The sequence below is a fragment of the Natrix helvetica genome, assembly GCF_964273705.1.
Source record: "Natrix helvetica genome assembly, chromosome: 2".
In the NCBI taxonomy this organism is placed as follows: domain Eukaryota; kingdom Metazoa; phylum Chordata; class Lepidosauria; order Squamata; family Natricidae; genus Natrix; species Natrix helvetica.
Genome location: NC_138552.1, coordinates 265,623,755 through 265,643,222, shown reverse-complemented (window position 1 = coordinate 265,643,222; position 19,468 = coordinate 265,623,755). Strand labels below are relative to the sequence as shown.

Sequence of the window (19,468 nt, the reverse complement as noted above, 5' to 3'; positions counted from 1 at the left end):
AAAGCAGCTGGACTTCACAAAAAGGGCCCGTACAACAAGCAGGAACCTCACAGACAATCGTTGGAACTTCTTTTCTTTTTTTAACTTTTCAAAGCATTTTTTTTACTACTGGCTCAGGTGAATAGGTAGTAAAAAATACTAAAAAATTTTTTTTAAAAAAACAAAGCTGATTGTCGCACAATGATCATTAGAACTTTTTTTTTTTTACTTTTAAAGCATTTTTTAATACCAGTTCAGGCGGATGGTAGCATTTTTTTTACTACTGGTAGCATTTCACCCCTGCCTTTTACCCAGGTTATTATCAAAATATTTTTTTACAACCTTCTGATTGTGAGGTGAGAGCGTTACCTCTAGGTCACCGCACCACTCCTCCCATCTGCCGCCATCTTTTCCCCCCAAAAGGAAAACAAAAAAACAATGGTTTATGGAAGCTGCACTTTCAGACCCCAGCTATCCTCTTTTCAGGATCAAATAAAGGTAAAGGAAAAGGTTCCCCTTGCTAGTCATTTCCGACCCTAGCGGGCGGTGCTCATCTCTGTTTCAAAGCCGAAGAGCCAGCGCTGTCCGAAGACATCTCCATGGTCATGTGGCCAGCATGATTAAATGCCAAATTACCTCCCCACCAAAGGTGGTTCCTATTTTTCTACTTGCTTCAGGGTCAAATAATACCATCTAAATATTGCAATTCTCACACCTGTCTGTACATGATAAATAGCTCCACCCAGGCTTCCTTTGATTTAAAAGAGGTTACCGCACATCTTGGCAGGGAGAGTGGGGAAAATTGCTTAAATCATCCAGGGTGGAACTGAGCAATTAAAGAATTACTTGGTTGCTTTGTTGCTGTCATTATCTTGCAGCTCTCCTTAATTTGCCCAGCCAAAAGGCAGCACCTAACTGATCCTGGGTATTTCAAAAAGATAAGCACAGTCAACTATCTTTTCCTTAGATGGGAGAGCATTGAATCACATAGTTTTAGGCTGAACTGGAATGTTGAAAAACGTCTTAGAAGAAAAAAAAACAGTAACAAACTACTTCAGTATTGCTGCCCAATAAATTGCTATTTTTTTTTAGACTTTAGATTTTTTTTAATCTCGCCTGTATTGTTTTGATAAATAACTCAAGGAGTTTAACATACTGTAATATTCATCCCTCTTCCTATTTTCCCCACAACAACCTTGTGAGATGAGTTGGGTTGAGAGAGCGTGACCGACCCAAAGTCATAAAGTTGGCCTTTGTGCCTAAAGCAGGTCTAGAACGCGGTGTTTCTAACCTGGTGTTAGAAACCTGGTGCATTACCCACTAGACCAGTGGTTCTCAACCTGTGGGTCGGGACCCCTTTGGGGGGTCGAACAACCCTTTCATAGAGGTCACCTAAGTCCATCGGAAAACACATTTTTTCAATGGTCTTAGGAACCAAGACACCAATTTTATGGTTGGGGCGTCACCACAACATGAGGAACTGTATTAACAGGTCGCGGCATTGGGAAGGTTGAGAACCACTGCACTAGACCAAGCTGTATTCATGCAGTCATGAAGTCAGTACAATTCAGGTTTCACTCATAAAATCTCCCAAACAAAATACCTATAATTTTGAATGATCACCAATGTTTCTTACTAACATTTGGGAGACATTAACTGATTCACACAACATGTTTAACTTGCTTACAGTACTGAATTTTCTGGGTTTGCAGAACACCTAATCAAGTAAGTTAGGTTTGCGCCATAACATAAGGCACAAAAAGCTTAGCTAAGGTTATCATTAACCAGTGGTGGGATCCTGCCAGTTTAACAATTGGTTCGGTGGTTGTGTGCTTCGCGTGCTCATGCCTGACGCACGCTGTGCATGCATGCACAGATTTAACAAAACTTACCTTCCATGTTACTTCTGGGGAGTAACACAGCTGAAGTGCCGGTGTGAATCAACTGAAAGGATATAGGTAAGTAAAGCCCAGGGGTGGATGGGCCCACCTGATTGTCGGAGCAAACCGGTTCATTTGAACCAGTCCAAACCGGCTGAATCCCACCCCTGTCATTAATCATCTGTAGCATGTTGTATACATGCATTTCGTATATCTTTACTGTACATGACATGGGTAAGTAAGTATACGATCATGCAGGAACTTTAACTTGAGTTGCAATTTAATTCTTTTATCAATCAGGCTATAAAATCATATAAATCCAGGATTTTATATTATACCTACAGAGTCACAAGATGGTACTGCATGATAAACTGACACAAATGCCTGAATGTAGTGAATCATATTCTGCTATCAATTAACATAATAAACAGAAAAAAGGAGCCAGGATTTCCCCCTCATTCTCCCTCATTTGCAAATGAGTGTTTAATGCGGACAAACAGAAATGGCACTTGCCACCACCCTACTCCAAACAATGTAGATGCTGTTATTCATTCTACTAGTTCAATATTAATTGAGTAGCTTTTTGGGATACAATATATTTACCAGTAGTTAACTGAAAGTAGTTACCCAATCTCATTTCTTGCACCTATGAGGGAGATGAGCAAATAAGAGGTTTAAATAGATAGATAGATGATAGATAGATGATAGATAGATAGATAGATAGATAGATAGATAGATAGATAGATAGATAGATACAAACATACAAACATAAATAAATAAATAAATAAATAAATAAATAAATAAATAAATAAATAAATAACAGAATGATGGAGTTGGAAGGGATTTTGGAGGTCTTCTAGTCTAACCCCCTGCTCAGAGAGGAAACCCTATGCCATTTCAGACAAATGGTTGTCCAATCCAATAAATAATTTATTTTCCACAGCAGATTAAACTACTACAATCCAGATGAGCTACTTGCTCCACTAGGCTAAAATGTTACTGACTACTTAGTGGCTCCCCCGTGTTTAAAATCAACTCAAAAATCAAGGGGAAATCTGCAGATTTGGAAGGAGCTGCTCCATTCCACCCATTCTGGTCTTTTCCTCACTTCTTTGGGGGCTACATGTTTTGGAAGGGGAGGGGTGAACATTTTACTCACTAGTAAGTCATTTGCACAGTGCAATTCAACAGGAAGATTTAACTCATTCCCACGAGGTTCAGGTAAATTGGAGTTACAATTAATCCCTTCAGTTAGAATTTATTCCTGTAGGGCAGGGGTGTCAAACTCGATTGCATCACATGATGTATTGCGACATATGACGGTGTGTTTTGCCTTTGCGGAGCCGGGGTGGCCATGGCTTATGTGTGACATATTTGGCCCACGGGCTGCCAGTTTGACAGGGGATAAAGAAGGGGATGCAAGTTTTTGTGTGTGAAAAACTAACCTTCCCTGGCCCAGTGAAGTATATTGTTTAAGCAAGCCCTGTGTCATGTGAACCCAGCCTCTGATATATTCTGTGAGAGGAAGGACAGCTGGAAATAAAAGTGATGAGAAATTAAAGTACCCAGTATAATTTCTTTCACTGAATTTTTATTTTGTTTTCTGAATGGAGTCCTGTGTGCTGTGCTTGTAACAGGCGTAGTTCCCCGACACTACAGCAGAATCCTGTTACTGGATTTTAATTAAAATGCCAGCAGTTGTTCAGTTGAATTGCTTCACCAGGCAGGTGATACACAACTTTGGGGGGGGGGGGAGGAAGAATGCTTTGCTTAATCAGGTCAGGCAAGGTAAATAACACGGCATTAAGTTGTGACCTTTTCAAAGAAATTAACTTGGCAGGCATATTTTATCCCTTCTTGATTAAGCAAAATTTAATTGCTAGTTAAACTGTCGAGAGGATTAGCTTTTGCAATAATAAACTTGGTGGTGTTTTGAGAAATGCGAAACTGATCGTTGGAGCAATAGTTATAATACAAGACAGTTGAGAAAGTCTTGAAATAACATTGTTATGAAAACTGCAAAATAATTCTAAGCAATATGACACTGTCTTGTTTTAAATTTGCATGGTTGCAGTTTGGAAAAAAAATGAAACAATTTTATCTGATTTGCAAAATCATCTTTATCCCTAGTAGTACGTTGAAGGTCATTCTTGCTAATGGTTAAGGTGACTTGAGAATGTTTATAAGCCCTTCCTCCAAATTATCTCTAGCTAAAATAACACATGCCTTCACTAAATTTAGCTAAAATAACATGACTTTGCTATAAGGATCTTTTCCATCCATGGTAGCTAAATCTCAGCTGTGAGGAAGAGGGAAGACTGAGAGGACATAACTTTCCCAAAGGTAGTTGACTATAATATTATAGAAAAGAAGAAGAATTTAGTTCAAATGACAAAAAATGCAATAAATCCCAGGTATGTATGTATGTATTCTAAAGACTTCCAGTTTCCCAATGCAACAAAAGACAAGCTACAGATTTCCAGACAATTGAAATAAAATTGCCCCTGGCTAAACACATCATAACAGCTTTTTTGCACAGCCCTTACTAAGCAGTAATCTCTTAAACTCCAGCATAGGAAAACTTTTTGATCAGCTGCCTGCTGCTTGGATCTTGGAATTGCTGGAGATAGAGCTTTGCTACTGACACATCCCAAAGATCGCTTTGGCTCATTTGATCACTTAACAGGTAGAGGATGCCAAGTTCTTTCTCTTTCATCTTGCCCAGCAGGAAGTCTTCTCCAAAGACAGGCCTCCAAAGATAAGTGCGGAGAAGCTTTATTATTATTATTATTATTATTATTATTATTATTATTATTATTATTATTATTATTATTATTATGTGCACTGAATGTTTTATTCCAAGTGGCAGGGGAAAATGGCCTCTGGTGAGAGGAGGTGAAGATGAATCGTGTTGGTGGAACACCATAGCCAGGTCCTAGGAGAAGGGATGGGGGCAGTTCCTGCCATGCTCTTTACTTGACCTTCTTCTTTGGGCACAGGTTGTTGGTGTGGCCACATTTCTTCTTAGGACAATTCACAGCACAGGGGTGCAGGCGGGCATAGCACTTGCGGTAGATCATCTTGTTGCAATTATACTTCTGGGCCAGCTGTCAGAGTGAAGGCTCAATGATTCCTCCACGGAGATGCAGCATCAAGTGAAGGGTGGACTCTTTCTGGATATTGTAGTCTGAGAGTGTCCGACCATCTTCCAGCTGCTTTCCCGCAAAGATCAGATGCTGCTGATCAGGAGGAATACCTTCCTTGTCCTGAATTTTGGCCTTGACATTTTCAATTGTGTCACTTGGCTCCACCTCAAGGGTGATGGTTTTGCCGGTGAGGGTCTTCACAAAAATCTGCATTGTGGCAGCTGAAGTTACCTAGTTAAAAAGTATCTGTTGATAATAAGACAGATGCGTGTTCAGGTTGTCTTGCTGTCCCAGGGTCGAGAGTCACGCAAGGACGCTGTATAAAGCGGGCCGAGAAAGAAGCCCCCCCCCTGACACAAGACCCAGCCCGACCACCCTCCACGCGCCTCCAGCAGCCTCTCCTTACCGAACGGACGCTTTATTTTTTAAAAAAAACACCTAAGCATTGGGGCATTCTGACTTTCTATCTTTCTCTCTCTCTCTCTGGGAAACATGGCAATTATTAAAATAAAAATTCAAGATAGCTGCACATTTTATCTTCCTTCCAATGTCCTAGAACCAAGTTCTGGGACTTCAACATAAATCTAAACAGCAATCTACAGAATTAGTTAGTAAAATATGGAAAGAACTTCTAGGCTGGAGCAATATTTTGCTGACCTAAAGCAATTGCAAATCAGAAAAGAACAAATGAAGAAAACTTCATTCTGGCAGACACCAAACACAATGTTGCCACTCTCTAACGACAGTGTGAGCTTGTTCTGGTAACAGCTTTTTTTTATCTAATGTCCTCGGGACATTTGTCTCATTGTCTAATTCACTGCTGAGGCAATGTAATGTCTTCCTTAGCTGTTCCAGTATTAAACTAATGTCTTCCTCCTTCTCCTGACACAATTTTGGCTGTGGATATTTACTAACAGGGTTCTTGGAAATGAGAGCTGATGTGATCCGAGAGATGGATTCTATCCAGTGGTTGGATTCAAAAAATTTTACTACTGGTTCTGTGGGCATGGTGGGCGTGGCAGGGGAAAGATACTGTAAAATCTCATTCCCTCCCTACTCCAGGGGAAGGTTACTGCAAAATCCCCATTCCCTCCCAATCAACTGGGACTCAGGAAACAGAGAATAGATGGGGGCAGGGCGAGTCAGAGGTAGTATTTACTGGTTCTCTGAACTACTCAAAATTTCTGCTACCGGTTCTCCAGAACTGGTCAGAACCTGCTGAATACCACCTCTGGTTCTATCCACCCCCTACTGGCCATTTTAGGCTGTTGCAGGCAAATGGTGTCCCTCCAGTCAGAAGGAACTGTCTTTTGGCTTGCAAATTGGTTGTTTCCCCTTTCTTCCCATCCTCCCCAAAACAAAACAAGAAATAAGCACCTCCAATCAATACCAAAAGAATCAAATCATTTATTTGAATAGAAAAGGATAGTATCATTAAAACAAAATGGATCCCATCAACATGCCAATGGACAGAATAGTCTCCTTATATTTCAGAGGTAGAACAACCTCCAAAGTTTTTAAGAGGAAATGGATATCAGCTATTTGAGGCAGCACATGTGATGCGTATTAGTATTTAGTATTAGTATGCATAATATTAAATGTCTATGCCTGGATAGTTGCTTTCTTCAGGAAGGAAAGAAAAGAACTGAGTTTCCCATTCCTGCACATTTTCTGCTTAAGCCAAAGTTGTTGTGAGTGCAGATATGTTAGAAACTGTGTGAATAAGCAGAATGAACTTTCTCTTTCAGTCCAGCTGCCACAGAATCATCCTTCTTACTTTTTCATAAACAGATGTTGTTTTCCTGCTTTAAACATGGACTCACAGTGAGGAGGTGCCTGCAGGCAACTATTCAGAAGCTGGCCTACAAATCATGTACAAAGTCTTTGATTTTTTTTAAAAAGTGGCTGCTAAGATTTTGAAATATAGCTTTCTAAATATGGTAGGACAAGAACTAGAATGTATCTGAGCTTAGTTGGAATCCAGTTATGTTCTGCAACCTTAATAAGAAGACAGCCTAGTGGTCCAGGACTGTCCTTAGTCCAATTGTCATCAGATATAAGTCAGAAAACCTGGGAAGAGATCATCTTTGTATCATCCCCTGATTCTGTCATTCTCTATCTGAAAAGTAGCTTAAATGCTACTCTTTGTACTTTTGTGACAAGCTTTTTTTGTAATTTCATGAGGAGTAGAGTGGGAACAAATGAAGACTGTATGAACTTTTGGGAATTGGGAGATGGCTAACTTATATTAAAAGCAATAAAAGTTAGACTTATATACCGCTTCACAGTGCTTTACAGCCCTGTCTAAGCAGTTTACAGAGTCAGTGTATTGCCCCCAACAATCTGGGCCCTCATTTTACCAATCTCAGAAGGATGGAAGGCTGAGTAAACCCTGAGCTGGTGAGAATCAAACTGCTGGCACTCAGAAAAATTAGCCTGCAACACTGTGCCACCATGGTTTTTCTTTACATTTCAGGAACAAAGAAAATCCATCTTAATTTGGCCATATTGGCTGTAATAATTGGAGATACATTCAACACATAAAGAGCACCAGTCTAGAGAGCAATGCACAATCATCTTGTATAAATTATTGTTATCTTATATATATATTTGGTGATAGCTGAAGAACTTCTGCATTCCTTCTGGCTTTGAAAATCCTCTTCCAACCATGTCTTTCTGCTGTTGCTTTAACTGACATTTTATTCTGTAGTATTCTTATTGCTGTTGATCTATGAATAAATATCCTTTCATTTTTTTATCATTTCAGTTAGTCCTGGCAGTATTGTGTCCTTCAGATCACAAAGAATCAGAAATGACTGAGAAACTGAAGCAATATAGCCTGTTTGACACTACTAGCAGAGAAGGGCAGAATATACATTTATAAGACGAAATAACTAAACTGCTACATCAGATCAAAATGCTACTTTTGGCTTCCTACAGTGGTCCATCAGCTGCTTCTCAGAAGTTCACAAAGAAGGCTCAGGTGCGATTCCTCCCATTTGTCCCAGTGCCTGAACATTTGTGTTTGAACCCTGGAAAAGATGGGTTCATTTCTCAAGGTCGGAGAGCTATTGTTTCTCATCTCATATCCTCTGATAATGAACTGTACTAAGTCATGGAAATAAACGATGCAAAATATAATTCCTTTTTTTTTATTTTTCTGATCCCACTCCTTCTGGAATATCCTGATGTATGCACTTATTGATAGATAGTTTTAACCAGTGGTGGGATTCAGCCATTTTGCACCTATTTGGGAGAACCAATTAACTTTCTAAGCAGTTCTGAGAACCGGTTGTTGGAAGAAATCTCATTTTGGGTTTTTTCCACTTTACAGGGCTAATCCTGTAAGGAAGGCAGGAAGGAAACATTCTGGTGTTGTTTCTAGCCTAATCTTTATTGCCCTGCTTACAGAAACTGCCTCTCCAGTTAACCCTTATTACATTGTATCAGCTAAGGTGAAGCACCCATCGAAGTGAGTGACTTTGAGTTGGCCATGCCCACCCAGTCACATGACCACTGAGCCACACCTACCCAGCTGGTCATTAGGGCAGAGAAATGATTGTTAAATTATTTGAATCCCACCACTAGCTTTAACTGACTTGCTCGTAAGTCAGCAGCTTGGCTTCATCAAATTCTAGGAGGGTGATATCTACTAAACCCTAATTTTCACCTAGCTGATTAGACCATAAGACTTGAGAAGAGCAAAAACAGAGGAACAGTTGATCAGATCTTGCAATGGTCAGTCTGGACTGAGCACCAGCAAAACCCCATTACTAACTTCCTGAAATCGGAAGGACTGAGAAACAGCATCATGAGACACCAGCCACCTGAACTGCAATACAGAATTGTCCCAAGTAAGCACAATCTAGAACAGGGGTCTCCAACCTTGGCAAATTTATGACTTATACTATAAGTCTTATAGACTTCAACTCCCAGAATTGCATGTGCTGGCTGAAGAATTCTGGGAGTTGAAGTCTGCAAGTCATATAGTTGCCAAGGTTGGAGACCACTGATCAAAAACCACATCTCACAACAAGAAGACCTTAGTTGGTCATAGAAGCAAACCAGCAACTATATCTACAAAAGGCAACTGGATTGTCTTGTTTTCTTTTTCCTTGAAAATGTATACATTCCTTGAAAATGTATACATTCCTTGAAAATGTATACATTTTCCTTGAAATTGTATCGCTTCTCATCCAAGAAGCTTCTTCAGGTCTGAAGTTCTGAAGAAGCTTCTTGGATGAGAAGCAAAACACTTTCAAGGGAAAAAGCCAAGAAAGTCTAGTTGCCTTTTGAACAGCATCTTGGGGACAATGATGACCTGGATGACTCTGGAGAATCTCTACAAACAATTGTATCTACACATTACCTGCATCCCATTGACAAAAACTAAGCTGAAATCCTTTTTTAGATAGTACATAATACTTTCTAGCTAGCTCCCCTCCCCTTTTTCTTCCTTGCAGCAACATGAATTCTTCATCTCTCTCATTTGAATGGGGCCAAAAGACTTCACTAATGGTTTTCAGCTATGTTTCTCCTTTATTGTTCTCAGTTAGGGAGCCTCCAAGTCATCACATGGTTTAGGATAAATTTAATCACTGAATTGCCTGTATGAGTTAGATTTTTATGTGGTCTAGTTCCTGTCCTTTGGGAGCCTCATTGTTCTTATTCTCCACTTGTCTGCAAATCCTTCTGGATACTATCTTGACTGGCACCACAGCCCACTCCTATTAGTGGAAGAGCCCCTTTACTCTCTCTTCTCCCTTGTTGTGCCTATCTCCCAACCAGACAATGGGAGCTTCTTCTCCTAGGTCTTGAAGATATCTCCCATCCCATACACTTCTGGTGCCCATTCCTCCCACTTTAACAAAGCGAGAAGCGGCGGGAATTGATGTTCATTTTTGTCACGCCAATGAGCTTGAGTGGGGTGGAGAGGCTGAAGGAGGATGTGAGGGGGCAATCGCAGAGGAGGTCAGAGAGCTCGTCTCTCTCTTCCAGCTCATAGGTGGCATCATTCAGCATCCGCCGGTGGAGGTGGCAGGTCTGCTCAATCTTGAGTTTGTTGATGTCACTGCGCAGGCGCATGAGCTGCCGAGCCAGCTGCTGGTCCTGGAGGCGCATTTCCATCTGGAACACAAAAGCAGGAAGAGTGTGACAGGACAGCAGAGGATCATCAAATCAGGAGGAGATGCAAAGACCTGGGATTGCAACTTGTACCTCTTTTGGCAGAAAATGAGATGGGTTATTCATCACCACTGCTGCCAGAGTTAAAAGAAGGATAGAATCAAGATCACGTGAAGTGTTAATACCACTTTATAATTCCTTGGTAATGCCACACTTGGAATACTGCATTCAGTTTTGGTTGCCATGATGTAAAAAATATGTGGAGACTCTAGAAAGAGTGCAGAGAAGAGCAACAAAAATGATTAGGGAACTGGAAGCTAAAATATATGAAGAACAGTTGCAGGAACTGGGTATGTCTAGTTTAATGAAAAGAAGGACTAGGGGAGACATGATAGCAGTGTTCCGATATCTCAGGGGTTGCCACAAAGAAGAGGGAGTCAAGCTATTCTCCAAAGCACATGAGGGTAGAACAAGAAGCAATGGGTGGAAACTAATCAAGGAGAGAAGCAACTTAGAATCGAGGAGAAATTTCCTGACAGTTAGAACAATTAATCAGTGGACCAGAAGTTGCCTCCAGAAGTTGTGAATGCCCCAACACTGGAAGTCTTCAAGAAGATGTTGGATAACCATTTGTCTGAAGTGATGTAGGGTTTGCTGCCTAAGTAGGGGGCTGGACTAGAAGACTTCCAAGGTCCCTTTCAATTCTATTATTCTATTCTGTTCTGTTCTGTTCTATTCTATTCTATTCTATTCTATTCTAAACACAATGAGAAAATCCCTGATGTACACGGTCTAGGAAAGCTTTTGTCCCAGGACAAGGGTTTTTTTGTGACCTGACTTCATGTCAGCCACAACTTACAATCAAAATGGGAAGGCTCCATTATGGTTGTAAATTGAGGACTACCTATACAGCAGTTTCTGCATGGAGGGGAGAGGGGAGTTGGGATTAAAAACAAACAAACACCTAAAATGACAGTTGCAGCAACATGACCAAAGCTAGGTTGTTTTGTGTACTGGTAGTCTTCAGCTTATGACCACAGTTAAGCCCCAAATTTCGTGGCTAAGCAAGGCACTTGTTAATTGAGTTGTTCCCCTTTTTTTGCCACAGTGGTTACATGAATCACTACAGTTGTTAAGTGAATCATGCAGTCATTTAATGAATCTGGCTTCCCCCATTGACTTTGTTTGTTAGAAGCTGGTTGGGAAAGTTATGAACATGATCCTGGGACAGTGCGATTGTCATAAATATGTGCCAGTTGCCAAGCGCCTGGATGTTTACCACGTAACTAATGTCTTAAGTGTGAAAACTGGTCATAAATCCTTTTCTTCAGTGCTGTTGTAATTTTGAATGGCCATGTTATGTTACATGCTCATACAAAGGGATGAGACTTTGATTGTTTTGCTGTGACTATTATTTTAACATCTGTATCATCTCCCTACATATGCGGCTATACTCCTATATACAGTATATAATCTGAAATACTACACTATCTAATCACATGGACAAGAATCCATAGACATTTAGACATATCTTAATGCTAGATTTAATGAATTAATAACAAAACCAATCCTCGCCCTTTCACACTGTTCTATGCTACCCAAACACCTTAATAAAATTCTGGATAACGATGATTGCAATACTGCCTACACCAGGGGTGTCCAAACTTGGCAACTTTAAGACTTGTGGACTAATTCTGGGAGTTGAAGTCCACAAGTCTTAAAGTTGCCAAGTTTGGACACCCCTGACCTACACATAATATTCAGGTTTTCAAGTGTTATCATTTATATTTGTTGGATGTCTGCCACCTCGTGGCCACCAAAGGTTTTGAATTTAATTGCTGTTCCTGTTGCCTCATTCACACCATCCGGCTCTTTCCCCAAGACTGAAACTTCGGAGCTTTTACAAAATATTCTTTTACTGAGGGCAGTTTATATGCATTTCCCAAAGGCTGTTCCTGAAACTATCTGAACGATGCACATTAAATTCCCTCAATAAGGATATATTTTTCAAAACACGTCAGGCCAGCAGTAGAATAATGTTTGCTGGTGCCTGGGAATCTCTCCCTAATGTTTTGCCTTTGCCTGCTCTTCCTCTGGGAAATGGTTGGCAAAACGAGAGGATGGCAGAGATAAACAAAATGTGTCTCATGAACAAATGCCAAAGCTCTCCCCTCCAAAATCAGTTACGATACAATGAATGCCTCAGAACAAGAAATGCAAATGGTCTTTGAGAGGGTGGGACTGGTACAAATTTGATTTCATTGGTTTGACTAAAATTAAATAACAGTGAATCAATACTGTTAACAGGATCAAAAACTACACATTTAACCAATATAAAACCAGTTTGGCATAGCGGTTAAGGTGCCGGCCTATAAACCAGGAGTTCTAATCCTACCCTAGGGATGAAAACCAGTTGGCTGACTTTGAACCAGTTAGTTTCTCACACCCCAACCCACCTCACAGGATTGTTGTGGAGACAAGAGGAGGGAGAGGAAGGAGTATTTCATATATTTGCCAACTTGAGTTACATATAAAATAATGAAGGTGGGATAAAGGTCTAATTTACCTCTTCTATTAATGAAAAATTCCATTGAAGAAAAATTTGGAGATATTCACAAGACAGGAAAGGGTCATTTGTACCATGGAACTGTAAGATTATGCACCCTGGATTTTTTTGTTATTTTTAAATCAAACAATGGGAGCTCCTTTCCTGATAAAAAGGTGAAACTTGAGGAAAAGTTAAGTGCACATGGTCCAAAGTGACTCTGAGAGTGTGATGGATAATACTCAGGGGTGAAATCATCCTGGTTCGGCCCCGTTCAGCCAAATCGGCAGTGACGATTGGCATCGATTCTCCGAACAAGCAGCAAAAATCCCTGGTGGCTCCACCCACACCCGCCTGGTCACCCAGTCGCCACTCACCCAGCCCTTCTGGCCCTTCAACCCACCCACCCAATCCGAACGTTTCTCCCTCCATTCACAGCAGAGCTGCTGCAGCTTGTCCCTTTAAAATAGTCCCTGGGAGGGAGGGGGCTGGGAGGGAACCATAAAGGGAGCAGCAGCTGTGCTGTGAATGGAGGTAAAAATGTTTGGATTGTCTCTGCCACAGAATTCAACATTAAATGCAGCAGAGACAATCTGAAGGTTTCTCCCTCCATTCACAGAGGAGCTGCTGCTCCCTTTATGGTTCCCCCTGGCTCCCTCCCTCCTGGGGACTATCTTAAAGGGACAGGCTGCAGCAGCTTTGCTGTGAATGGAGGGTGAAACATTTGAATTGTCTCTGCTGCATTTAACGTTGAATTCTGTGGCAGAGACAATCCAAACGTTTCCCCTCCATTCACAGCAGAGCTGCTGCAGCCTATCCCTTTAAGGTACTTCAACCCCAGGAGGGAGGGGACCAGGGGGGGAAACCATAAAGGGAGCAGCAACTCCACTTTGAATGGATTAATACACACATTTTTCCCCACCAGGTTCTGTGGGCATGGCTTGGGGGGGAGGCATGTGACTGAGTGGCGTGGCCATGAGTGACATCAAGTTGGCCAGGCCCACTCAGTCACAGGACCCCACCATCAAACCATGCCCACAGAACCGGTAGTAATGTTTTTTTGAATTTCACCACTGATAATACCTCAAATTGACCAATAAATAAAATACAGATTACAGATATTGCAGTTTACAACAGAAAGTAACTGTTTCATTTGCACAAGGACAACATTCAATCGGCTCTTCATAGAGAGAAAACCTATCAACTTCTGCCAGTCACAAAATGGCAGCAAATCATTCAGAGGTGTTTGCCTTAGAAAGTGGTGGAGGATGGCAATTGTAGATTAGTGTTTCCCTAACTGTTACCCTCCACGTATGTTGGAAATAAAACTCTAAAAGCTAACATGTTAGCTGAGAGTTCTCAAGAGATGTAGTTCCTGTTCATCTGGAGGAAAGATGATTTATTCGTGTCATTTGGTCAGTTTTATTTTGTTGATGCTATCCACCAACCTTACTTTAGAAAAATGTCTTTAATTTGTTTTAGTTCTGTATTTTTCTTGAGCATCATATGAGAGTTGATTGTCAGATTGATAAAGGTTCTGAGGACTGTTTTGCAAATAGCCAGTTGCAATCTTCCCCATTGTCAGTGAAGGGACTTGATTACACAGCAGATTACAAACAGGCTATTGGGGGGGGGGATTAGAAACTCTCCATATTTGCATACATGGATATATATTAATTCTAAACTGAAAATATTTCAGTTGCTGGAATACTTTAACCCCAATGTTAGATTGGTGAGAAACAGCAGCGAGAGGTGCAAGTGAGTTTCAGCACTTTTTATTGCAAGAGTAAGTGACTGCACTTTGCTGGCTGGGCTGCCAGGGTTCACCTTTTAAGGAGCTCCAGCAGACCAGCCGGCCAATGACAGTTGTTTAAACTTCCCGGGGTTTGGGCAACCAATCCCCAGTGAGCATGTGAAAACATGTAAATTAAGGACCAGCCGGCCAATGACTGTTGTTTAAATTTCCCAGGATTTGGGCAACCAATCCCCGGTGAGCATGTGAAAACATGTAAATTTAACAACGTACGCCTGTACGTAACACCCAAGATATTAATGAATCTCGCTAAGGAGAACTTTGTGAGAATCTTCCTTGAAAAGAATCACTTCTAGTTCTAGGAGGCTGCTGAAGAGTCTGCTGACTGGGTTGCAGATTGAACAAATGCTAAATCTGATTACACAGGATCACATTTCAAAGGCAGTCTTTCATGAAATGCTAAACATGCTTAGTTTGGTAGCTATCCTTGTTTTCTTTCTAAGAGGTTGCTGGTAAAAGCAGAATGTCAGATTAGATCAAAGTTAATCCATGTTGTCAGGCCGTTTCTGTGTCTTTGTGGCTTTAGAACATGGTTTTTATTTTTAGATTTTTTTTTTACTGTACTGATTCCCCCCTCACCCTTTTCTTATAAGGATCAGCTTTTCACCAGCTGAAGTCCAATAGCATCAAACTTTTCCCAGGGAGGTAAAGCTTCTTACTGTCAAGAATTTTCTGCCTTCAGGGTGAGAAGACTTTTTTGTACTCTAGTAAAATAAAAACAGAGAGGTTGAAAGTGGGAGGGAAGAGGCTGATAAAGGGTACAAGGGAAAACTTGGGATGGTTGACAGAAGAATTACATGGACAATGAGGAGAAAGATGGCATTGCTGGATTCCATCCCCTGTTCAGTACTTGTGTTTAGTTTCTGGTAGCTTGGATAACTAGCAAGCTTCTTGCATAGTAAAATATTATTTGGGAATGTAAACATATACAGGGATAGAAAAATAATAGTTCCAACTCCACAGGGATACGGTGTTGATCTCTGAAGTCTGCTAAAGCATAAAATCTTCCCTGATCTTTTTCTGGGTTTCTAAGAAAGATTCCTTAAATAAAGAGATGTAAGAAGAAGAATGAATGAATGCACCTCCGTGTTTCCTTTTCATTTTTTCCCCCTTGCTACCATTTTTCCCAGGTCACCTTATCCTCTGCTTGCGTGACCTGGAGTGCTTCAGACAGACAGTTTCTGGCATTCAATCAAAAGCCTTTATAGTAAGAAAAACATGGAAGCAGTGATGAAAAAGCATAGGAATATTTCATGTTGAAAATTATGTTGTCTCGACAACCTCCAATACAAATTCTATTGAATGGAAGAAGCTTTCCGAGTCCCTACGGGGAGAGGGGGTGGTCTATAAATTTAATAAACCTAAACCTAAACCTTTCCTCCTTCCAGAAACAGCGAATGCAAAACACTATCCAATTAAACTGCATGAAAATAAAAGTATGTGCTTCAATGAATTTATGTGTAGTTTTTTTCTTTATCATGTTTTGTTTTCTTTATCCTTAATACTCAGTTACTGTAACACTTTTAAATAAGAAGAATGTATTGCTAAACTGAAACAATGATTGCCCAGTGTCGTTAATTTTATTCATTAATTTGCTAGATTGCTTGCTTGCCTGTCCTTCCCCTGCTACACCCACCAAGTCACGCCCACAGAACCAGTAGTAAAAAAAAATTGAATCCCACCACTGATGACATATAATGTTCCTTCAACTTTTTCACACAACTCTTTGGGGCAATTTAATATTAGGAGAGTGCCTGACCTTAAGTCACCCCGCAAACTTTAATAATTGAGGATAAATCTGAACTTAGGTCTCTCCAGTTCCAATTCAGCAGCACAACATTACATTCCCCAATGTTTTTAGGAGGACCAACAGGGAAAAAAACCTAAGATAGTAATCATTTTCCTAGGTTTTCCCTGCAGCATCTGGTATTCAAAAATGCACTTGTTTTGAACTCTAAATTCTACTTCACTCCAATGACTTAAAGAATTACCTTCCTTCCATTAATTCTTCCCCAGCCAGCTTTTAAAGCTACCCATCTGATGACCATATCCCATTTTGAAACAACAGTGTAATGTTAAGTGCTCTTGGTAAGGAATAAGTCCCTGCTTACCAGGAGACTGCTGGAAGCATATAGGATTGTTGGCACTTTATACATTGTAAGAATTCCTTTCTGTAGTTAGAATTGCATTCATTTTGATGGGTGGCTCCAAGTTTGAAGAGATAAAGCAGTAAACATACCTCTTTCCTTTTCTTTCTTTCTTTTTCCTCTCTCTCTCTCTCTCTCTCATTTTACTAGGGTCTGTGTAATTTGGCAGGGCTCTATTATAACTTCTCACTCCATCTGGGTAGTAATCACTACTTTGCAGGATCCTTGGTGCTCTCTAAGTTTGGTTGGTTTTTTGCAGATGTTTCATTATCCAAACTAGGTAACATCATCATAGTTTGGGTAATGAAACATCTGCAAGAAAATAAGCAAGCTCAAAGGGCACCAAGGACCCCTGATTTCAACCCTGAGCTACAAATATCATCCTTTCTTGGACTCGCCACTATATAAAAAAGGCATTTGAAACTACTTTTTAAAAATAAGTTTCTGATGTGGCCTTGTTTCCCCCCCCCCCCATCTCATTGCCTCCAGAAGTTGTGAAAGCCCAAACACTGGAAGTCTTTAATAAGATGTTGGATAGCTATTTGTCTGAAATGGTATAAGGTTTCCTGCCTAGGCAGGGGGTTGGACTAGAAGACCTCCAAGGTCCCTTCCAACTCTACTATTGTATTATTGTATTCCAGGATTAGGGATTTTATAATCTCAGATTCAGTGCTTCCTTTTAGCTGTAAAGAATCATCTCTCATTCTGCTCCATGCAACATTTATATAGGCTGTATGTAGAAATTCAAAAGTATTTTGCTAATACTTCCTCTTTATTTCAGCTCATGGCCCTACAAGCATCTCCATCAAAACTAGAGAAGGTAGCATTTTAATCACAGCATCTATTTCCAATCTGATGATGAAGTGATCTCACCCTTGGAATCAGGTAGTTTTATTAAAGTTATATGAACAGTTTTTTCCTCCCCATGTAAAGTTTATGATGGAAGCAATCTATTAATACATCGGTTTGAAGCATCACACGCCTTACGGTGCTGCAATATTGCTCACCAAGTGATTAAAAGCAATACTCAGATACTGAGACAAAAAAGAAACACTCCTTAACAAAATGAAGTTTCTCCTTGACTGTTTCAAATGAGTCCAAATATCTTTCCCCATTTTCTCATTTTCTAAAAACAGATTTGAAACAAGGCATACGTATGTATGCATCCTGCTCTTGCTTTTTGTAATGTGAATACTGAGCTGCATAACACATGTAAGCCACAGTGGTCCAATAAAATACAGGTGAAACTCGAAAAATTAGAATAGCGTGCAAAAGTTCATTTATTTCAGTAATGCAACTTAAAAGGTGAAACTAATATATGAGATAGACTCATTACATGCTAAGCAAGATAGTTCAAGCCGTGATTTGTCATAATTGTGATGACTATGGTGTACAGCTCATGAAAACCCCAAATCCACAATCTCAGAAAATTAGAATATTACATGCAATCAATAAAACAAGGATTGTACATAGAACAATATCGGACCTCTGAAAAGTATAAGCATGCATATGTACTCAGTACTTGGTTTGGGCCCCTTTTGCAGCAATTACTGCCTCAATGTGGCATGGCATGGAAGCTATCAGCCTGTGGCACTGCTGAGGTGTTATGGAAGACCAGGATGCTTCAATAGCGGCCTTCAGCTCTTCTGCATTGTTCGGTCTCATGTCTCTATCTTTCTCTTGGCAATGCCCCCTAGATTCTTTATGGGGTTCAGGTGAGGTGAGTTTGCTGGCCAATCAAGCACAATAATCCCATGGTCATTGAACCAGGTTTTGGTGCTTTTGGCAGTGTGGGCAGGTGCCAAGTCCTGCTGGAAAATGAAGCCAGCATCCCCATACAGCTCGTCTGCAGAAGGAAGCATGAAGTGCTCCAAAATCTCCTGGTAGACGGCTGTGTTGATCCTGGACTTAATGAAGCACAGTGGACCAACACCAGCAGATGACGTGGCTCCCCAAATCAACACAGACTGTGGAAACTTCACACTGGACTTCAAGCATCTTGCAGTGTGTGCCTCTCCATTCTTCCTTCATACTCTGTGTCCTTGGTTTTCAAATGAGATGCAAAAGTTGCTCTCATCAGAAAAGAGGACTTTGGACCACTGAGCAACAGACCAGTGGTCTGTTTTTCTTTAGCCCAGCTAAGACGCTTCTGACATCGCTTGTTGTTCAGGAGCGGCTTAACAAAAGGAATATGACATTTGAAGCCCATGTCCAGGATCCGTCTGTGTGTGGTGGCTCTTGATGCACTGACTCCAGCCTCAGTCCAATTCTTGTGAAAGTCCTCAACACTTTTGAATGGCCTTTTCCTGACAATCCTCTCCAGGCTGCGATCATCCCTGCTGCTTGTGCACCTTTTTCTTCCACACTTTTCCCTTCCACATAACTTTCTATTAATGTGCTTTGATACAGCACTTTGGAACATCTAACTTCTTTTGCAATTACCTTTTGAGGCTTTCCCTCATTATGGAGGATATCAGTGATGGTTTTCTGCACTACTGTCAGATCAGTAGTCTTTCCCATGATTGTGATTCCTGCTGAACCAGATTGAGAGGCCATTTAAAGGCTCAGGAACCCTTTGCAGGTGTTATGGCTTAATTAGCTGATTAGAGTGGGACATTTTGAGCCTAGAATATTGCACCTTTTCACACTATTCTAATTTTCTGAGATTGTGGATTTGGGGTTTTCATGAGCTGTATGCCGTAATCATCACAAGTATGACAAATCACGGCTTGAACTATCTTGCTTTGCATGTAATGAGTCTATCTCATATATTAGTTTCACCTTTTAAGTTGCATTACTGAAATAAATGAACTTTTGCACGCTATTCTAATTTT

General features: G+C 40.6%; 1 protein-coding gene, 1 long non-coding RNA gene and 1 pseudogene across 6 annotated transcripts in view; all 3 read right to left on the bottom strand.

Annotated features, from left to right (window-relative positions):
• Positions 1-4,704: 4,704 nt before the first annotated feature.
• On the bottom strand, positions 4,705-5,406 carry LOC309385530 (ubiquitin-ribosomal protein eL40 fusion protein-like; annotated as a pseudogene). Its single transcript, XR_014176856.1, has 2 exons — positions 5,392-5,406; positions 4,705-5,236 (listed from the first exon to the last, which is right to left on the bottom strand). The product of XR_014176856.1 is annotated as a ubiquitin-ribosomal protein eL40 fusion protein-like (transcript).
• Positions 5,407-6,392: 986 nt separating this feature from the next.
• The window catches only part of FAM167A (family with sequence similarity 167 member A), a 42,682-nt gene continuing 29,606 nt past the window's right edge, over positions 6,393-19,468 (bottom strand). For all 4 annotated transcript variants that reach the window (XM_081943806.1, XM_081943804.1, XM_081943805.1 and 1 more), the window contains exon 3: positions 6,393-10,132. In XM_081943806.1, coding sequence (XP_081799932.1) covers positions 9,869-10,132 — 264 coding nt within the window. In that variant the 3' untranslated portion in view covers positions 6,393-9,868. The remainder of the gene's footprint in view (positions 10,133-19,468) is intronic.
• LOC309387339 lies at positions 10,850-13,007 on the bottom strand. Its single transcript, XR_014174586.1, has 3 exons — positions 11,877-13,007; positions 11,245-11,773; positions 10,850-11,189 (listed from the first exon to the last, which is right to left on the bottom strand). It is a non-coding gene; the product is annotated as an uncharacterized lncRNA (long non-coding RNA).